This window comes from Schistocerca gregaria, chromosome 8 (genome assembly GCF_023897955.1).
Source record: "Schistocerca gregaria isolate iqSchGreg1 chromosome 8, iqSchGreg1.2, whole genome shotgun sequence".
Classification (NCBI taxonomy): Eukaryota; Metazoa; Arthropoda; class Insecta; order Orthoptera; family Acrididae; genus Schistocerca; species Schistocerca gregaria.
In genome coordinates, this window is record NC_064927.1 from 369,601,238 (window position 1) to 369,622,097 (window position 20,860).

General features: G+C 41.6%; 1 protein-coding gene across 1 annotated transcript in view; it reads left to right on the forward strand.

Annotated features, from left to right (window-relative positions):
• LOC126285194 (probable tubulin polyglutamylase TTLL2) overlaps positions 1-20,860 on the forward strand; it is a 375,795-nt gene that overhangs the window by 282,297 nt on the left and 72,638 nt on the right. Inside the window, exon 7 of the mRNA XM_049984501.1 lies at positions 18,570-18,772. Within this exon, the coding sequence (XP_049840458.1) occupies positions 18,570-18,772 (203 nt within the window). The remainder of the gene's footprint in view (positions 1-18,569; positions 18,773-20,860) is intronic.

Consider the following 20,860-nt stretch of genomic DNA (forward strand, 5'->3'; position numbering starts at 1 on the left):
ACTGACGAAAGGTTGACCGAGTTCCGCAGCGACGGCAACCACATCGTGCTGCTTTTGCATCCGCAGCCATTGCAGCTCTTCAATACTAGACCCATCCATACTGCTGTCTATCGCTGTTAACGTGAAACTGACACTGCTGGGAAAACAAACCCGAGACACAACCGAACACTACTCAATGCAACGTTGAGTGTGAAGAATAAAGTGGGTATTGCCGTTATCAACAGGAAGTATCCTAAACGAATGGAACATGTTCGTTCCCACACAAGACACGCAGCACATTGCGTCGACGTTTGCAATGTTGTGCGGATCTTTCCAGTGCAAAACAGATACAGAGATAAATGAGGTAAGAAAGCAAACGAAACACAGTCATTGTGTAACGAGTCATCGGGAGCCACGGGTCGCTTTTACCAAAATACTCAGAAAATATCGCTCGGAAATTTTGTCGATGGAGTTACTGTTCGCCGTGCAGAGTTCAGGTAGCTATTCGGGAGGAAATTTTTGTGCTGAATAAAGGGCTGCCGGGTCTTGCCGCACACTGAGGAACAAATACAAGAGATCACATTTCTGTATCACGATTCACAGTGGTAAAAAGTTTTTTCCGGATACATACTACCACTTTTTTGCCATTATACCATCAACAGGAACTAAATGCTACACAAACACATTCATTGAAGGAAGCCAACGTTCACTTCAAAAAATACAGACTGATCTATGTTAACAAAATTCAAAAATGTGTAATGTGATTCTGTTAAAAGTGACGTTTTACGCTCTTATCACAAGGAGAGCTTAATCGCGGTGGAGCATACCTCGACATGTCGAAAGAACCAATGTTACGCAAAGCTCTGCAGAAATTAATGCCGCCAAATTTGTGTGTTGCATATCATCTATGACTGTAATGTGAAATAAAAACAATATTCATTGTTTTCATTTTTCCTTTGTCTGTCGTCAACAGTTTCCTTGAATAACCCGCAGTAAACATGAACAAGCGACCACCCAGGAGCACCTACCCTAACATTGTAAAACACTGCTGACACCTGTCACAAAGAGTGAAAGTTTCTATAGCGACCTACCTCATGTACTCGATCTTTCGTTTTAAGTAGTCTTCCAAAATTAAATTATTGCATATATATTCAGTAAATAAAAGTAAGTGGTCCCACAAATCAAAGCTGAGACTTTCTTCACATAAATTTGTAATAAATACCAGACTTTAATTTTAATCTTAAATCTTCTCGCAGCATTGTTTTTAAACAAACACACGTACGTCTACATAGCTTTGTTTATTAGATTCTAATCCCTAAAATAATCAGTGAAACAATTTATGTGAGAAAACTCGTGAGCATCATAAATACTATTGTTGACGAGTAAGAAGAGAAGGTAATAACTTTCAGTAATATTTGTTCGTGCCGTTCCCAGTTTTGAGCGAAAGAAGCTGACCTGCATATTGCATGAATTCTTCGTTATACCAGTGACTTTAAATGTTGGAGGGCATAAGCACTGAAACACAGGTGACAATAAAACCTTTGAGTATGCATTTACATACCTTTCGTCACGTAACCTCCATAATACGTTGCAAGCATTCAAATGCAAAGAAAATATGCAGTTTTCTCGTGGGCATGAAATTAATGGGGGGGGGGGGGGGGGGGGGGGGGGGGGATGGGGGCTGGTGACTGGTCTTCTTGTCTTCTTCTGGCTGGTCGACTCCATCGGCAACGACTTCATCTACTGCGTCAACCTCTTCATCTAAGACCTACTCTCAAACATTTTCTCTGTAAGTCTTCTTGAAAGTATTTAATTTATGTGGAACTTTGTGTAATTCTGATTCTATTGAGGTACTGAGAAAAGTACCTGAGCTAATATTAATAATACGTGTTGCGAAATATCACTTTGAAGTCAGATATTAATGTGTTCCCTTCTTATAAGAAGGGACAAGCAATCTATTGTAAATCTAGTGCTGCTTTCCTTCACTGCAAAATCGTTGCCCAGGATGTCTGTCGGTATGTGAAACAGGGTATAGCGCTTAAACTTTTTTCTGTCTTTAAGATCCTCCTTTTGAAGATATTTACCATCTTCATTGACCTGAACACAGTGAAAATGTTTTGCACGGATGCCACCGTGAACAAATTCCGTGGTCATGCTATTACGTTATTTGTTAATGAGAAATAGTTGGGTAGCCCTCGAATCTAATAACAGACGTCGTTGAAAAAAATTAATAAGAAGTTCATTAAGATTTTGTATCAAGTTGGAGACTAAGTGCCACAGCTGTTAATGTTCTGTTTGCCGGAGCCGAACACAGTAAATTTTGTGGACTATTTAATGTGGTGGAATGTGTCGTGACATGGATTGAATCTCATGGGAGTATGTATGTACGAATAATTTGTGTAGTTTCCAGTGCACGTCAACACCTGAAACAGGAAATTTTTGAGCAAAGGTTTCGCTCATAGAGGGACCTGAAGCCTAGATCCTTAGGTTAAAAAAGCCTAATGCTCTACTACCTTTTCCTACGAATTAAGCTATAAGGGGTCGTATTGTAGCATGATTTTCAATAGTTTTCATATAATATATACTACTTTGAGATTACGTCATCAGACCTCACGCTGTCTGTAGTTTCTAACTGAGAACTATTGTTCCCGTTACTCCTTCAGGAAACTCATTCAGCGCACACATGTGTGGCAGCGGCGAACAGTTCCCCCCCCCCCCCCCCCCCCCCAAGTTCCTCCAGTCGTGAAATCCCGTTGCCTGTCCACTGACTCACAACAGTCGCAGAATTGCAATCTCGCTGACTCATGACACCGTCGGGTGGTGCTCGGTGGTAGATGTACAGATTCACACTGCGTTGTTGAGACACGGTGACTCATGATGGTTGCGACATGTGCATGGAAATATCTTTTGATAAGTTAATAGTACTTAGGATGGTCGTTTTCAAGTACTTATAACTTTTATACAGTATGAAGCAGCTAAGCTAAGCACCATACGTACCCACAAGTAACCTTCTAACCTTTATCGCTACAGAATTATGAGATCCACCTTTTTTGTGGAACTATACAAATTTTTCTATGCCGCTGGACAAAGTACTAGAAGAGGACTTGAACTACATAACATTTATGGATCCAACTGTAACAAGATAACAGCGCCACAAACGACGTCCACGCCGTTAGGAGAAGAGGGCACACAAACATTTGCCTCACTCTAACTCATGCAAACAGGGAACTCATGTGCCATTCGTTCATTTACCTGTGTGATTGAAGCTGCTGTAGCGATCCGGCTACCTTCTCCTGAACCTCTTCACCCTTGCTCAATACATACGATAGTCGACGAAGTGGTATGGTTTGCGATGATGCAAATGTCACCAAATGCTAGAACAGTGTTGCACTTGCGTGCTAGAAGGTATCCTGATCGTGACGAGCACGCCCTCTCAGTCTTTGAAAATACTGGATGTGACTGTCGGGTGTGGTGTAGAGGATTTTGAGGAGGCCGGCGAGGTGATCAGTTCCACTCGGAATGCGGACGTCTACAGTCACACACTGAAGGCATTTCAACTAAATGGAATGGGACAGATTATAATGGTATTCCTACTAACCATGAAAAGTATGACCATAACCTGTATGTACATAGAGAGTAAACGTAATTTGCGCTAAAGAACAGAAAATATAAATATCACGCCACATTACTGTCGAATAGCAAAATACTTGACTCTTACAGATGTAAAGTTCTGCGAGTTGTACTTTCCACGCTACTGTATGCTTCATGACAAGCTGTGGGCGCATATTTCTGTTTTCACTATTTTTAGTTTTACCATAAGTTGCCCATACTGCTATTCATATTCTTCGTGCAACGGCGTTTGATACGGCCCAAGAGGTTGAAGTTTGCTAATCGAGAGTGAAATGAAAAGAAGTCTTTATTTCAAACAGAAAAACAACGTCACCAAGGAAAACGGCTTCTTTGAAGAAATTTACAGCGGTTGCCGACCCAAGCATAAAAAAGATTGCTCAAATCAAAATATCTTACTCTTTTCGATTGCTTTTAGATTGATACCTTTGCCCTACTCTACCAAATGAGCAAACACGTAACTCAGGTAGGGTTCAGTTGTTTAACATGACAGAGTTCTACTGCATTTAATATCTTCAGTAGTCATAGATAGCTCTGCGTAGATCTCGTTTTAATTTTCTCCGCAGAGAAAATTGCGGAGATGTTAAACATGGAACGTATACTTGTCTTTTGTGTTTCCCCGAACAACTGATCTAACAATTTCCAAATGTTCCGTTAAGAGAGTCTGTAAGTATATGTGCGCAATGGACGTTACATCCACCACGTTATTGTCACATGGACTGCCTTGAACCGAGTGCGATTTCTTCCGACAAACGACGCAGCATATCTGTTACGAAATGTAGATACTCGCGGCTATTTAGAGCCTTATAAATAAAACGGGAACCGATGATCCGATTCTTGAAAAGTCCGCTCCACACATTGAGAGACAAAGGTCGTTGCTTAACTATTACTCTTTGTGAGTGTGTATTTCTAAAAATGGTTCAAATGGCTCTGAGCACTATGGGACTTAACTTCTGAGGTCATCGGTCCCATAGACCTTAGAACTACTTAAACCTAACTAACCTAAGGACATCACACATCCATGCCCGAGGCAGGATTCGAACCTGCGACCGTAGCGGTCGCGCGGTTCCAGACTGTAGCGCCTAGAACCGCTCAGCCACCCCGCCCGGCGTGTATTTCTAGCCGAGCATTAGTTCATTCTACGAAGGCTGATTCGCCATGGCATGTAATCGATACTTCATCCCTAAAGATAATCCTGTAAAGAAATTCCGCGTCATTTTTCAATTTTCTTAGTCAATAACCGGAGAAGTGCAACAGATCTCAAAGTCATTGCCACGAAGTTGTTGGTGGAACTAAACGGGAAGAATGAAATAAGTTGGAGTGTTTATGCCCTAGACAAGTATGTTCCGAGTAAGGTTTTAAGGGATGGGAAAGACCCACCCTAGTTTAATAGCCGTGTTAGGAAAGGGGTACTACACAAAGAGCGCTTCATCTCAGATTCAGGAGAAGTGAAAACCTAGCTGACAAACAAAAGCTGCACGAAGCAAATATGAGCGCTAAGGAGAACAATGAGAGAAGCGTTCAATGATTTTGAAAGTAAGATGTTGTCAACCGACCTGAGTAAAAACCCTAAGAGCTTTTGGTCGTATGTAAAATCAGTAGGAGGGTCAAAATCATCATTCTCTCAGCGACCACACCGGCACGGAAACGGAAGATAACAGAGAGAAGGCCGAAATACCGAATTCGGTCTTCCGAAGTTGTTTCACAGCGGAAGATCGTAACACTGTCCCTCCTTTTAATCGTCGTGCGAAAGTCGAAATGGCAAATATTGAGATAACCGATCGCGGAAATGAAAAGCAGCTATAATCGCTTAGTAGTGGGAAGGCTTCATGAACAGATGAGTTACCTATCAGATTGTATAAAGATTATGCGAAAGAACTTGCTCCCCTTCTAGCAGTAATTTGTCGTAGCTCGCTTGAGCAACGAATGGTACCCAAGGACTGGAAAAAAGCGCAGTCATTACTGTTTTTAAGAAAGGCCGTAAGACAGATCCACACAATTATAGACCTATATCGTTGACGTCAAACTATTGTAGAATTATCGAACATGTTTTATCCTCAAGAATTCTGACGTTCTTGGAAAATGAACATCTCCTCTATAAGAATCAACATGGATTCCGCAAATAGAAAGCCTGCACAACTCAGCTCGCTCTGTCCCACCACGAGATCCACAACGCAGTGGACAACGGCGCTGGGTTGATGCCGTGTTCCTTGATTTCAGTAAGGCATTTGACACCGTCCCGGATTCCCGTTTAATGACAAAAAACACGGGCTTATGAAGTATTGGAGCAGACCTGCCACTGTAATCAATACTTTCTTGCAGATACAACTCAACACGTCGCTCTTAATAGAACTAAATCGACAGCTGTAAAGATAAAATCCGAAGTACCACAGGGAAGTTTGACAGGACCGTAGCTGTTTACAATATATATAAATGATCTAGTAGAAAACGTCTGATGTTCTTTAAGACTATCCGCAGTTGATGCAGTTGTCTATACTAAAGTAGTAACGCCAGAATATAGTAAGAATTTGCAGATTGACCTGCACAGAATTGATAAATGGTGCAGATTAAGGCAGTTGACTCTGAACGTAAATAAACGCACAACTTGCGCAGACGTAGGAAAAGAAATCCGTTACTGTATAGCTACACTATTAATGACAAGCAGCTGGAGACAACGACTGCCGCAAAATATGTGGGCGTAACTATCCAGAGCGACCTTAAGTGGAATGACCATATAAAACAGATATTGGGAAAAGCAGAAACCAGACTCGGTTTCATCGAAAGAATCTTAAGGAAACGTAACTTATCCACGAAAGAAGTAGCTTATAAGGTGCTTATTCGCCCGATTCTTGAGTATTGTTCAGCTATCTGGGATCCCTATCAGGTAGGACTGATAGAGGAGATAGAGAAGATCCAACGGAAATTCAACAGAAGCCTCGAAAACTGGATGGAAAGCATGTATCACGACCCCGGCAAAGGAAACGGATAAAGGATCTAACAGTAGCATCATGGAATGTGGAACAATTCTTCAGCCTGAAAAAATAAAAGAAATAGCCAATGTAATTTTAAAATTCAAATATGATATTGTAGGGCTACAGAAATAAGATGGCAGGGGAATGGCCAGATAGATAAACCTGAGTACTCATTGGTATATAGTGGAACAGAAGAAAGAACAGGCCAACTTGGAACAGGGTTTACAATAACTAGGGAAGTTAGGAAAAGCCTTCTAGAATTTGAACCCATAAATGAAAGGATGTGCAGACTCAGACTAAAAGGTAAATTTAGGAATATATCAATAGTTAATGCACGTGCACCAACAGAGGAAAAAGAGGATATAATTAAAGAACAGTTTTACGAAGACTTGGAAAAAGTATGCTGTGCAGTACCTAAATATGACCTGATGCTAGTAATTAGAGATTTTTAATGCAAAAATAGGGAGGAATGAACATCCGTATGGAGTTTCTGGAAAATATTCACTACATGAAGAAATCAATGAGAATGGAGACTTACTATGCCAATTCGCAGCAAGGAATAATATGGTTATTAAAAGTACCTGCTTTCCACATAAAAGGATCCATCTGGGCACTTGGAAGTCTGCAGCCAATGGAGTAGTCAATGAGATTGACCATATTTTAGTGATTGCACGCCACTCCACGTCAGTTACGGATGTACGGAGCTGCAGAGGACCAAACTGTGATTCAGACCACTTTATGATAAAATCAGTCTTGAGAGAGAGACTGTCACTAACAAATGGCAACAGAATGGGAAATATGATGAAATGGAATACAGACAAACTGAACATCCCTGATGAAGTGAAAAAATACCAAGTAACACTAAGCAGAAAGTTGAACAATGAAGAGACCACAGTAGGAGCAGATGAAAGGTGGAACAGGTTTGAAAAAGCCATTAAGGATGCTGCAGAGGGAATAATAGGCATAAGAAGGAACAGAAGAACCCAGGAATGGTTTGATGAAGATTGCAGTTCAGCAATAGAGGAAAAGAACAGGGCAAGAACAAAAGTGCTACAGAGAGAAGCCAGAAATAATGTGGAACAATATAGAGAATTAAGGAGAAGAGCTAACAGACTGTGCAAGAGAAAGAAAAGAGAGTGGAATAAGTGAAAATTTCAAGAACTAGAAGAATTAAAGGAACAGAGTGAAATAAGAAAGTTCTATCATGCCATAGGAAAAATGAAGAATAGATTCCAACCAAAAACAATGGCCTGTTCCAGTAAAGATGGGAAAATGATAAGGGAGGAAGAACAGATAATGGGAAGATGGGCAGAGTATTTCAAAGGTACACTAAGCACCAGCCTAGAAGATGAAGAGACAGCTGCACAGGAGGGAAGAGTGGAACTGGAAGTAGTCAACGAAACCAATGAGGCAAGAAAGCCAACACGACAAGAGGCCTCCCAGGCTATGCACAAGTCAAAAAACAATCGAGCCCCTGGGGAAGACAGCATAATTGCTGAATTAATAAAAACTGGTGGTGAGGCTGTAATAAAGGAACTGCACACATTAACATCAGATATATGGGAAACAGAAAGTATGCCAGATAATTGAAAAATTGGAATAATAGTCCCCGTTTATAAGAAAGGGGACAGAACAGCATGTGAAAACTATAGAGGTGTAGCACTCCTAAGTACAGCTTATAAGATCTTCACAAGTATATTAAACGAAAGGATACGGAAGTGTGCAGAAGGCGTACTTGGGGAATATCAGTGTGGCTTTCGACCAGGCAGAGGAACAACTGATCAAATATTTGTGATAAGGCAAATGATGGAAAAGTTCTATGAATATGATATAGATCTGCATTTCTTATTCATCGATTTCAAACAAGCCTTTGACAGCATAAATCGGCAAGAACTATACAGAGTATTGAAAGAAGTTGGTATATGTGCTAAATTAATAAGACTAATCAGAATGACAATGACAGAGACAAGAGCAAAAGTAAAGGTCCTTAGCAGAACAAGTGAAAGCTTTGACTTTAATATAGGTGTGAAGCAAGGAGATAGTCTCTCCACTGTCCTATTCAACATAGCCCTGCATAGTGCAGTTAATAAAATCAACAAAAGAGGCACCATATTTATAAAAACTAGCCAGATATGAGCATATGCTGATGACATTGCTATAGTAGGAAGAAATACCAATACACTCCTAGAAACATACCGGGCAATGGAAACAGAAGCCATAAAAATTGGCCTCATAGTAAATGAAAACAAAACAAAATATATGGTAATGTCACAATCTGAGGCCAGAAGAACACCTGAAAATCTAATTGGAAAGGCTATAAGGGAAAGAATACAAGCAGGAAACAGAGCTTACTTTGCAAATATGCAGCTCTTCAAAAGTAGCCTTGTTACAAGAAAAACTAAATTGCTAATATATAATTCCCTAGTCCGCCCAGTTATCACATACGGCTCAGAGGTATGGACGTTGACAGAACACGATAAAAATGCTCTAAGAAGCATTGAGCGGAAAATACTACGCAAAATCTATGGGCCAATAAAAGAGGAAGAAGGCTGGAGAATACGCTACAATGCCGAATTACAAGAGTTAATACAAGGCAAGGACATAGTAAAATTTGTTAAATCACAGCGAATACGATGGCTAGGACACTTGGAGAGAATGGCAGAGGATAGAATACCAAAGAAAATGATGAAAGGTATGATCCATTCAGTTAGTCGAAAAGGGAGAGACCTAGAAGAAAATGGATCGATGAGGTAATAATGGATATCAGCAATATGGGAGTCCGGAGGTGGAAAAGAGCAACAAATAACCGAGAAGTGTGGAGGAAGATTGTTGAAGAAGCCAAGGCTCACAAAGGGCTGTAGAGCTACAGAAGAAGAAGAATTTGACATCGTCCCGCATTCCCGTTTAATGAAAAAAACACGGGCTTATGAAGTGTTGGAGCAGACCTGCCACTGTAATCAATACTTTCTTGCAGATACAACTCAACAATTCGCTCTTCACAGAACTAAATCGACAGCTGTAAAGATAAAATCCGAAGTACCACAGGGAAGTTTGACAGGACCGTAGCTGTTTACAATATATATAAATGATCTAGTAGAAAACGTCGGGTGTTCTTTAAGGCTATCCGCAGTTGATGCAGTTGTCTATACTAAAGTAGTAACGCCAGAATACAGTAAAAATTTGCAGATTGACCTGCGTAGAATCGATAAATGGTGCAGATTATGGCAGTTGACTCTGAACGTAAATAAACGAACAACTTGCGCAGACGTAGGAAAAGAAATCCGTTACTGTACAGCGACACTATTAATGACAAACAGCTGGAGACAACGTCTGCCGTAAAATATGTGGGCGTAACTATCCAGAGCGACCTTAAGTGGAATGACCATATAAAACAGATATTGGGAAAAGCAGAAACCAGACTCGGTTTCATCGAAAGAATCTTAAGGAAACGTAACTTATCCACGAAAGAAGTAGCTTATAAGGCGCTTGTTCGCCCTATTCTTGAGTATTGTTCAGCTATCTGGGATCCCTATCAGGTAGGACTGATAGAGGAGGTAGAGAAGATCCAACGAAGACTGGCGCCTTTCGTCAAGCGATCGTGTCGCTGGCGAGAGAGCGTTACGGAGATGCTAAATAAACTCCACTGGCAGACGTTACAAGAGAGGCGTCGTGCATCACAGGTAGATTTACTATTGAAATTTCTGGACAGCACTTTTCAGGAAGAGTCGGACAACATATTACTTCACCCCACATACATCTCGCATATTGACCACGAGGAGAAAATTCGAAAAATTAGAGCGACGGCAGAGGCTTACCGACAATCATTCTTCCCACGCACTATTCTCAAGTGGAACAGGGTTAGAGGGGTTAGATGGTGGTACCCAAAATACCCTCCGCCACACACCATTAGGTGGCTTGCGGAGTATGTTGTAGGTGTAGATGTGTACACGCCAGTTGGTTGTAAGGAGTCAGTACAGCGAGACTGGTTGAAGTGGGTACGTGACAAAATTGAGTCATCATGTTTGGTCGTGCACATGACCACCCACTGAATGAAGATGCCTGATTCGTTGATGTATCAGCGCCGACATTCCAGACTGTTCAACGCGTCTGCAAGGAATGGTGTACAACACGCAGGGAGCTGAGACGAGTGTCAACTTTGTCAACGACAATAGTTTTCAAACCTGATACGAATTACTTCTGTCAGCGAACGCAGGTCCATCTCATCTAGTTTCCAAGTGAGCTTTGCAAAGGGAAATGAATTCAATGGACATTTCGAGACTGCAAGCCATTGTTCACAGGGACACGCAAAGCTTCACGTCTTCAGTGGGCCGAAAAACACAGAATGTGTCCGACGAGTCGCGATTTTGCCACTTTTCAAATGGTGCTGGGCGTCGAATGTACCGATGGCCTACTGAGAGGTTTAACTTTCAATATGTTTTAGGTGCAGTTCAGCCCGGAGGTGGTTCTGTGATGTTTTTTTTTGGGGGGGGGGGGGGTTCCTATCATCTTATCATCAATGATTGGCTTAAGCTGGATATGGCATAACTGGAAAAAACTTGTGGACTTTCTTCGTCACGAAACTGAGGCCTTTATCAAGTCTGGATCAGAGTTAGCCTTAGGTCGCCTAGGATCACTAATTTTTTGCTCACTGTGCTTCCTTAAATGGGCAGTAAATGAAAGCGTTTGCCGCGAACAAGTCTACTTCTCTGATGAATAGTGAAATTAGTGAAAGGTTTGTTGCGTTATTCGAAGTCGAAGAAATAACAAAAATCGAACAGACAAACTAACTTCCATTCATTACATTTCAAGAGAGCGAAACATTTTCAATTTTTCCTGCTGGAACAAGCTTTTTAAATCTTCTCTTGTCTCTGTACAATGTATGTTCGATAAATCGTTGTGGGATGGCCTACTGAGAGGTTTAACTTTCAATATGTTTTAGGTGCAGTTCAGGAAACGTAACAATTTATGTGACGCCCAAAAGGGCATGATCATTGGCTTTTGGGCCAAGGATGGAAGTATTTTCGAATTGGCTAAGCCTGCAAACTGTTCGCGTGCTAGCGTGGTTAAAGGATACTGCGCATGGCAAAATGGCGCTGTCCAAAACCGGCGGAGAGGTAACTGTAATGGACCACGGGCATAGATGACAGGGGTGAACATTGGCTGCAGAGATGTGTTCGGGAGAGCTATTGAGCAACTGACCGTCAGGATAAACCAAGGGGCTACCAATAATGTCTCCTCGAGGACCGTTTAGCTAACGTTGCTGCGTATTGGCTCCTGGAGCAGGCTCCTGCTTCATGTACCTACTCTGACGGTTGTTCATAGACGACGAAGGTTACAATATGCATGCCAATACCGCATCCAGACATCCAGTGAGTGGAGACAGGCGACCTTTTCAGATTACAGAAGGCCGTTGGCATGTATGGAGTGAAACGTCTGATAGAAAACACCCTGCAACAATAGTCGGAAGGGTCCAGGTCGAAGAATGGAGCGTTATGTTCTGGGGATTGTTTTCTTGGAATTCCCTGAGTGATCTCATCATTCTGGAGGGCACAATGGATCAATACAAGTATGCCTCTATCCTTGCGGACGATGTCCAACCATAAATGCGCCTTCTTTTCTCTCGGTTCGATGCCATCTACCAGCAGGACTTTGCAATGTGTCACACGGCTCGCTGTGTACCTGAGTCGTTCTAAGAGCTCCAGGAAGACTTAACCGTACTCCCCTGGCCACCAAACTCGGCGGATTTGAACCCAATGAAGAATCTGTGGGACCTCCTTGATCGGTCTCTTCGCTCCATGGATCCTCAACCGAGGAACCTAGCACAGCTGGCACGGCACTGGAGTCGGTATGGGTTCACACACCTGCCGGTACCTTCTAGAACCTCAATGTAATAGCACAGAGTTAAATATTTGAATTGTATGTATTGTATGTTAACCGGGGACCTAGAGATGATGGAGAGGCTCCGTCCCCGCCGCAGCCGCAGTGGTCCACAACCCCACGACGACTACCGCAGTCCACTTCACCCCTCCGCCGCCCCACACCGAACCCAGGGTTACTGTGCGGCTCGGCCCCCGGTGGACCCCCCAGGGAACGTCTCACACCAGACGAGTGTAACCCCTATGTATGTGTGGTAGAGTGATGGTGGTGTACGCGTACGTGGAGAACTTGTATGCGCAGCAATCGCCGACAGTGTAACGGAGGCGGAATAAGGGGAACCAGCCCGCATTCGCCGAGGCAGATGGAAAACCGCCTAAAAACCATACACAGACTGGCCGGTTCAACGGACCTCGACACAAATCCACCGGGCATATTGGTGCCGGGGAGAAGGCGCTCCTTCCCACCCAGAAAGTCGTGCGTTAGACTGCATGGGCAACCGGGCGGGCGAATTAAATATTTACTTCATACACAAATGAGCTGTCGTAAATTTTACAAGGCAGAATTAAGATTTCCATCACAGCGTTAATCAAAAATGAACACTGTTGCCGCCTTTACTTGCTGGGAAAACTAACATTATGATATCTGTTTCACTTTTAATTTTACAGCAAACAGTGAAAGATGCTGGAATGACTTTGAATTATCGTTCGTAATTACTTAAGGCTTGCTAGCTGTAATCGGTAAATCACCTTTAGACAAAATTAGCCTCCACAAACTGCTGTACAAATCTTGTTTGTAAACTATCGCGATTGCGTATATTTAATTCAACGAACATTCATCGCTGTTAAATTACGTAAAATAAGATTACTAACAGGCATTCAATAGTGTGTGTGTGTGGGGGGGGGGGGGGGGGGGGGGGGAGAGACGTGCCATGTTTACATGTGCAAATGGTACTCCACAGAACTGCCTTCAGCGAAAAAAAAAATTACAACAATACAGACGCATTACAGTATCGAAGCAATCTCACTACTAGTAAGAACATGGCATCCTGAGTTCTCAGTCAGTTAGCGATGATATTTTCAACATATTTTAAGTGTGTTGACCGGAGCGATGTTCGCTAAGTCACACTTTAGCTTTGAGCATAATTGACCTATGTCGGTCACTAGTTTTTAAGCGTGTTGACTGGAGCGACAGTATGTGTGTGGATCACCTCCATGAAAGCAAATTGAGTACCCCACTGCCGCCACATTATCCCCTACTATAGTGTTTTCTGCATATCATAACCATAACTTCGACAAGAAGCTCAATCAGGCACGTGCATTTGTTTTTGACTTGATTCTAGACCGTTTCAGGTCAAATTTACTAATCTTGAATAATGACCATCTATTTTATATGGCCCGTAATGCCGGATGTTACAGATTAGATATAGACTTGTTCAATGATGAACATTTGTGCGTTCAAGCGTTATAACCATAGCTAGACAAGTGGTTAATTATTACGTCTTAAAAAATTTTAGACCTGGTCATAATAATGACGATGTTGGCTTTATATTATCCTTCCCACTCCTAAGTTCTTTTTAGGTGATTAAACTTCGTGCTTAAGCACAAAAATTTCCTGGATAGGCCATACCTTGTAATCACATGATGTCTTCCTCTTAGCATGACCAATGAATAAATACTTCATAAATGTTGAGACAGTCTATCTAAGTACGTTCTGCACAGGATAACATATACGCTCTTTTCCTCAGCTGTACCTTTTATTTCACCTTACTAGCAAATTCAAGGTCAGGAGTTAAGTTCGCGTCTTGTCCCAGCAAGTAACTATCATACAGTTTATGCGCAGTCGCAAGGTATTGTGCCCGCCTAGGCGGGCCTCATGGCGCTACGGTCAGTTCCGGTACAGCACTCGTGGCTGTCGCATCGAGGTCGCGAAGCGCGGCCGAGGCAGTTTCAGATTAGTTTTTACAGTCTGATGATAATTTACGGATTTGTAGTTTTAGCTTGACGATGTCCACTATGGAGAAACTGTAGTTACTGTTATTCTGAAGAAGGTTGGGTTATCCCGACTGAAACCTAGGTAAATTCTAGGTAAACGGTGCAAATGAGGCTGTTGATTATTAAAATTAAAATAATTAAGTTAGCGATGACATCGTCGTTGGCCACTTTCCTTCTATTCGTACATAAGCTCTGCTCTTTTTTAACTGCAGACGAAAGTGAGCGTCCCTAGTATAGCGAATCTTAAACGTCAGACCCCAGAGTCAAACGACGTAACATAACTGCCTAATTTAAAATACAAATCGTATAAACACTCCTCTAAAAATCCGTCTGTACAGGCTCGAAAGTTATGTTGCAATATATATTCATAGCCTTATACAGTGACTGCCATAGAGTATCACAGAGATATGCTAAGGCGTCAGATGGCACCTATTGCTCTTGCTTTGAAATACATTACTATTTTAACCAGTAGTTTAGTAGCTTGCAGAATTTCGTTTAGCCATTGTTGGGATAGTTAAATATCGAGGGAGAATTTCCAGATTTGGCAAGCAGTTTGTATTCAAGGCCAAAGACAGTCAATGGAGTGAACATGGTCGCTCTGAGCGTGCCAGTCCAGCTATTTCATTTCATTTCCATCGAATCACAATAAAATAAACCTTGTTTTTTTTGGAAAATAGTATTAACGTACTGGCACGGAAAGGTTTTATGTTAACATTTTCTCTGTGCAAGAAGCAGGTTAAAGATAATTTCTTAAACTTCTCGATTCACCTTGCTGCCAAAAGCAATGGTCTGAGATCGCAAGTTCAGTGTTTAGTAAGGCTCGTTTGAAAGTGTTACGTTAACAATTATGACAGGTAACATATTAGCAGCTAATGACTCACCATGTGCATCAGGCGGGCAGCAGCAAATGAATCTCTGGTAGTTGAAGAGATCAACCTTCCATAGGATTTGTGTATTACACTTCACAAAATGGACATCGTTGATATTCAATAAATGTTCAGAATGAACCATTAACTTGCACCATGCACATCGAATGAATAATGGCGTGTCTCAATCAAGATCGTAGGCGAACTTCTTGGAAGTTACAAACCGTTCACGATGTTCAGTTAGATATCCACTCTTCAAGAATGCATATAGAATTATGTTGGGGTAACGGGGTGATGAGAACTGATGAAATGTGATGGCATGCAGCCGAACGTGAAGCAGTATGTTGTCATGAAACTGGCTATCCTTTAAGGCGTTGCTGCAGATAATGTGATTATATGTTTGACAGGTACGGAAAAAACGAACAACCACAGGCTGAATTTGTCCTTTGGTTCCAGATGGTACCAACTGCAATGTCATACTTCAGTGGTCAATGTAAACACATTTTTCAATAATGTGACCTGAAGATAGTCATTTAACTGGTCGAAGCTAGTAATCGATTTATCCCTCCTTGCTATATTGGCAAATAGAAAGTTTTTCTAAAGAAGACTACAACATCACACATTTATTAGATAATGTGCAAGGCTCCTACGACTATTCCGATGCATATACACATGTATCATACATAATAACGAAAAATAAAAAGGAACTCCACTAAGGAACTTCTACCAAAGTTTAATAGCACTGGTAATGTATTCACAGGATGGTTATTTTTTCCAGCACTACAATGCACAGGTAAACTTGAGTGTATCTTCAAGTACTGGTATCCCTGATGTCAACTTTTAATAGGAAGATTTTAATGGGAAGATTTGTAATCCCCACTCTTTTCACTTGCATATCATCGACCTCATAACCTACAACTAAGTCTTTATCAAAAACTACGTCGTGGAAGATTTAGGGATACAGGACGTCTTTAATAAGTGGAGAATAGCATTTTCTTTATTTATTGACAGTGTATTTGACATTTATCATTCCTTTGAAGTCTCATATGACTTCAAAGACATACTGCTGATATATTCAGTTAGCACGCTTTGTAGACGAGTACATTTAACTTCCGTTACAGCAACACATTTCACGTGGCAAGAAATACTTGCGACTAATCACAGTACAACATGTACGGCGATAAATCGCAATACTCACATTTTAACGTTGCGCAGGGATTCAAGTTGTGAATACGATTTTAAAGTGTGACATCACAACCAAAAATAGCAGTTACTGAAAAGTAGCGTTCACAGAAAACACTGATATAAGAACGTCACAGTTTAGCGCATTGCTCTGAGTGAGTCATCGACATTCTCAAAGCATCTTCGTGTTCAGTACAATTCGACGAGTGAAATGTAACCACATTTGACACGTTTCTTAAAAGTGTTCCTGGAAAAAAAATCAGTCTCAATACTTATTTGGTAAACTGTGTAACACATGGATAACAGATCACACGGGTAGACCATTTCATTGTGACTTCTTACACTATCTTTACCGGGAGGAAATTTATCTGAACCCACTGATCGTTGCATTTTATATTCCCGCAAATTGTTACACTCAGTATTTGTTATGTGCACCTTCGCCGATGTTGGCATTATTTGGGCCCAAACGCTTCGTCCTCTCCTTTATCTCCTGTACACTGCTGATATGCCCAAACCACCCCCAACAGTCCACATTCAATCAATTTGCTGATGACACAGCTTTCTTCGCCCTCTACTCTACACACCAGAGATCCCAACGATCCCTCCAAATCCATCTCATTCATTTTACCTCCTGCTGCAACCGAAGACTCCTCAAGATCAAACCCTCCAAAACCCAGCCAACAATTATAGGACGAACCACCCGGACGTTCCACGTCCTTGACTTCTACCTTACCATTTACAGCCGTCCTATCGAGTTAACTAACACATTAAAACGTCTTGGACCAACCCTCGACCGGCAGCTACCGTGGAAACATCACCTACTAACAGTTCAACAGAAAGCCGACAATAGACTAAAACTATTTAAACCATTAATAGGCCGAACTTGGGGACTACACCCCTGTACTATTCTCCACACCTACAGACCCCTGATGTGACCCATGCACTGCCATGCAAATGTTGCATTTATCTTTGCCCCGCCAAATTTCTATACGTCCCTCCAAATCTTCGAACGCCCTGCGCTCCCTCTCGTTTCCCACATTTGCCTTCGCCATCTGGATCCTCTATCATCTGATCAATTTTCCACCCCTCCTCACCCACATCGAACATCTTCGCATCTCCTAATTATCCGCAAACTAGATTCCAATCACACCATTGCCTCTCCGCTCACTGGACTCGCATTCGGGAGGACGACGGTTCAATCCCGTCTCCGGCCATCTTGATTTAGGTTTTCCGTGATTTCCCTAAATCGTTTCAGGCAAATGCCGGGATGGTTCCTTTGAAAGGGCACGGCCGATTTCCTTCCCAATCCTTCCCTAACCCGAGCTTGCGCTCCGTCTCTAATGACCTCGTTGTCGACGGGACGTTAAACACTAACCACCACCACCACCACATCTCCGCTGATCACGAACCTAATACGTTGCACGCCTCCACACACACATCCCTCTTTTCCTACGCCTACACACACTCCATATCATATCCCAACGTAACTTCAATCAACTCAACGATATCTGCCCCAACAACTTTAACACTTTTCCCACTTCACATCAGGACTCCTCTTCTTTCCCTCTTCATCCATCCCCATCATACAACACGCTACTTCTCGCCCTCTGTCTTTCCCACCGACTGTATTTCCGACTACCCACAACAACTACTACCTCCCGTCTCCTTAGTTTTCCTACCTAACAGATCCCAACCTTTCTACCCACACTCCTCAACCCCATGGAACATATTCTCTTCTCTGACAATACTTCTCACCCTACGGCAGGTCGTTCAGATTTTAATTAAAAGTGCAGTGCATCATTGTTTTTAAAAGAATTTCACCTTCCTAGATGTGTTTTCAAAATGTGTTTTCCTGTTTTAATTGTCTGTCTATGATTTTTAATTTAAAATAGAAAACAGTCCCTAATTTGTTTCTATTTCTCATTAAAAAAAATTTTAAATCGCTTGGTTGAAGAGTGAAGAACTGTACCGCTGACATCCTCCCCCTGTCCCACCCCTATGGGGCGACGGAGATGAAATAACGGTAAATGAAAGAAGGTGGCATCATTCTGAGAGTGTGTCTGCGTGTGCGGTAGGCTGCAAGTGGTCGCTGCGGCAGCTGCGGCACTACCTCCACCAGGCAGGCCACTCGGACTGGCTGCTGTGGCAGAAGGTGGCCGCGCTCGTCGTGCTCACCGTGCTGAGCCACAGCCCGTCCGTGCCCACCACGGCCAACTGCTTCGAGTTCTACGGCTTCGACGTCCTCGTAGACTCCTCTCTCCGGCCCTGGCTTCTCGAGGTCAGTGCCTCTCGCTTACTGGAGCCCTAAAGCCCTTTTAGACGAAAAACTTCTCTCGAGAAATGAGTTTTCTGCGGCGCCCATGGTCTATTATTCCTCTACCGAGACTTGATTAACAGTTGAGAAACGGGGAGAGTATGACTACGACACTGCAGGTTGCATATTGTAGTGTTGATGCATTAATTTGTTCTGAAAGCGGTGCTGATATTCAAGACAATAAAAGCGGGTTAAAAGCTGTGAGCTATCTGGGGAAGTTAACCGTTAACCTTGCATTACTGAGCAACTGTTTCACCAGGTATCCAGTCTAGCTTATCAAATTCCCAACCAGAGTAACATTAATTATAATCTTTTGGTAGTCATCTTACGATAACCGGTGATATATATATATATATATATATATATATATATATATATATATATATATATATATATATATATATATATCGCGTGTTATTTTATGGATGCAGGGTTGTATTCAGTCTCCGAATCTTGGCTCCATATTTGATGTGTTCCGTAAGATTACAAACTCACATTTTCACGATCCTAAATAAGGCACCAGTTTAGTTATGAATCAAGTTTAATATGCTGAAATTTTAACGGAACAATGATCAATGTTAAAATAAATATCCAAACATAAACTGATGTATTTCTTTTTATTTAAATTATATGTATATGTATATGTATATGTATATATATATAATTTAAATAATATATATATATATATATAATTTAAATAAAAAGAAATACATCAGTTTATGTTTGGATATTTATTTTAACATTGATCATTGTTCCGTTAAAATTTCAGCATATTAAACTTGATTCATAACTAAACTGGTGCCTTATTTAGGATCGTGAAAATGTGAGTTTGTAATCTTACGGAACACATCAAATATGGAGCCAAGATTCGGAGACTGAATACAACCCTGCATCCATAAAATAACACGCGGAGAACGTTGAAACACATGCAAGAGGAAATTAACCACAACTAACCGACTCAATTTTCACCCAAAGAAGTTACGTTCGTAGCGCAATCCTGTCCGTCATGAAATTACCACACACTGGTATACTAAATTCATACTAACTCTCTGTGAAATCTTCCCGAAAAGAATAGCTAAGGGCTACTTTGATGGTTACACTACATGCTTCACGTGGTCAACTTGGTTTACACAAAGAGTGTAACTCCACAATAATGTTGATAATTAAAGTAAATTACATCGAAACATAAATTGCAAAAGAAACACCCTGAACTGGTTACTATCGTCTTACTATTAACCTGATGGGTCAAACAATTGTATAAGCACGTGGTACTGGTCTCACAAAGTACACCCCACGTGGGTTGAACATAAAGAAAAGTTGCTATATTGAAAAATATTGTCAAGACGAGACGTTATAATCTCACACACATTCGCATCTAAGATTGATGGTCTTAGTTAGAGTTACGGATCATCCACACGTGGTTGCACTTTAGTCACGAAGTAGTGACAAAGCAACTACTTGAAGATATTCTGAACTTCACACTCGAATTACACTGCGTTGTAATGTAAGATAACATTAGATATTTTATATCTAAACCTGAAATAAAGGCGATTAAATTTTCAGTTAGGCTGAACTTAAGAAATCCATTGTCCTACGGAGTTAGCAGAGACGCGCTTAGCCGGAGATCTTACCACTTCAGACGCTCGCCGCGTACAGACTGCCGTCGGCCCCTACGGAGGGTGCTTCCACAGATACAAACAGAAGTGACCAAAAAGGCAGCTTCCTATACCAACATGACAAGGGACAGACGGGACCATACTAAGAATAGAAACCTCTCTGCTTTAAGAAAGTGTACCTACCTGTTCCGACATTGGTCCTACTGTTCTCTAGCAGACAGGCTTGTCTGCTACCATCAAGCATGCAACTAGAAATACATTTGCTCATTCATCCTCTCACACAGAAGGGTAGGGGGAAGACAGTATCTTATCATATACAGTATATAACAGAAAGCGGATGTAGGTTCCGTATGAGACTGTGTGACATGAATTACATATAAACCGTGTTTTAATGTGCAGTAGTGTAACAGATCGTTCTTGATTATGTGTAAAAGTA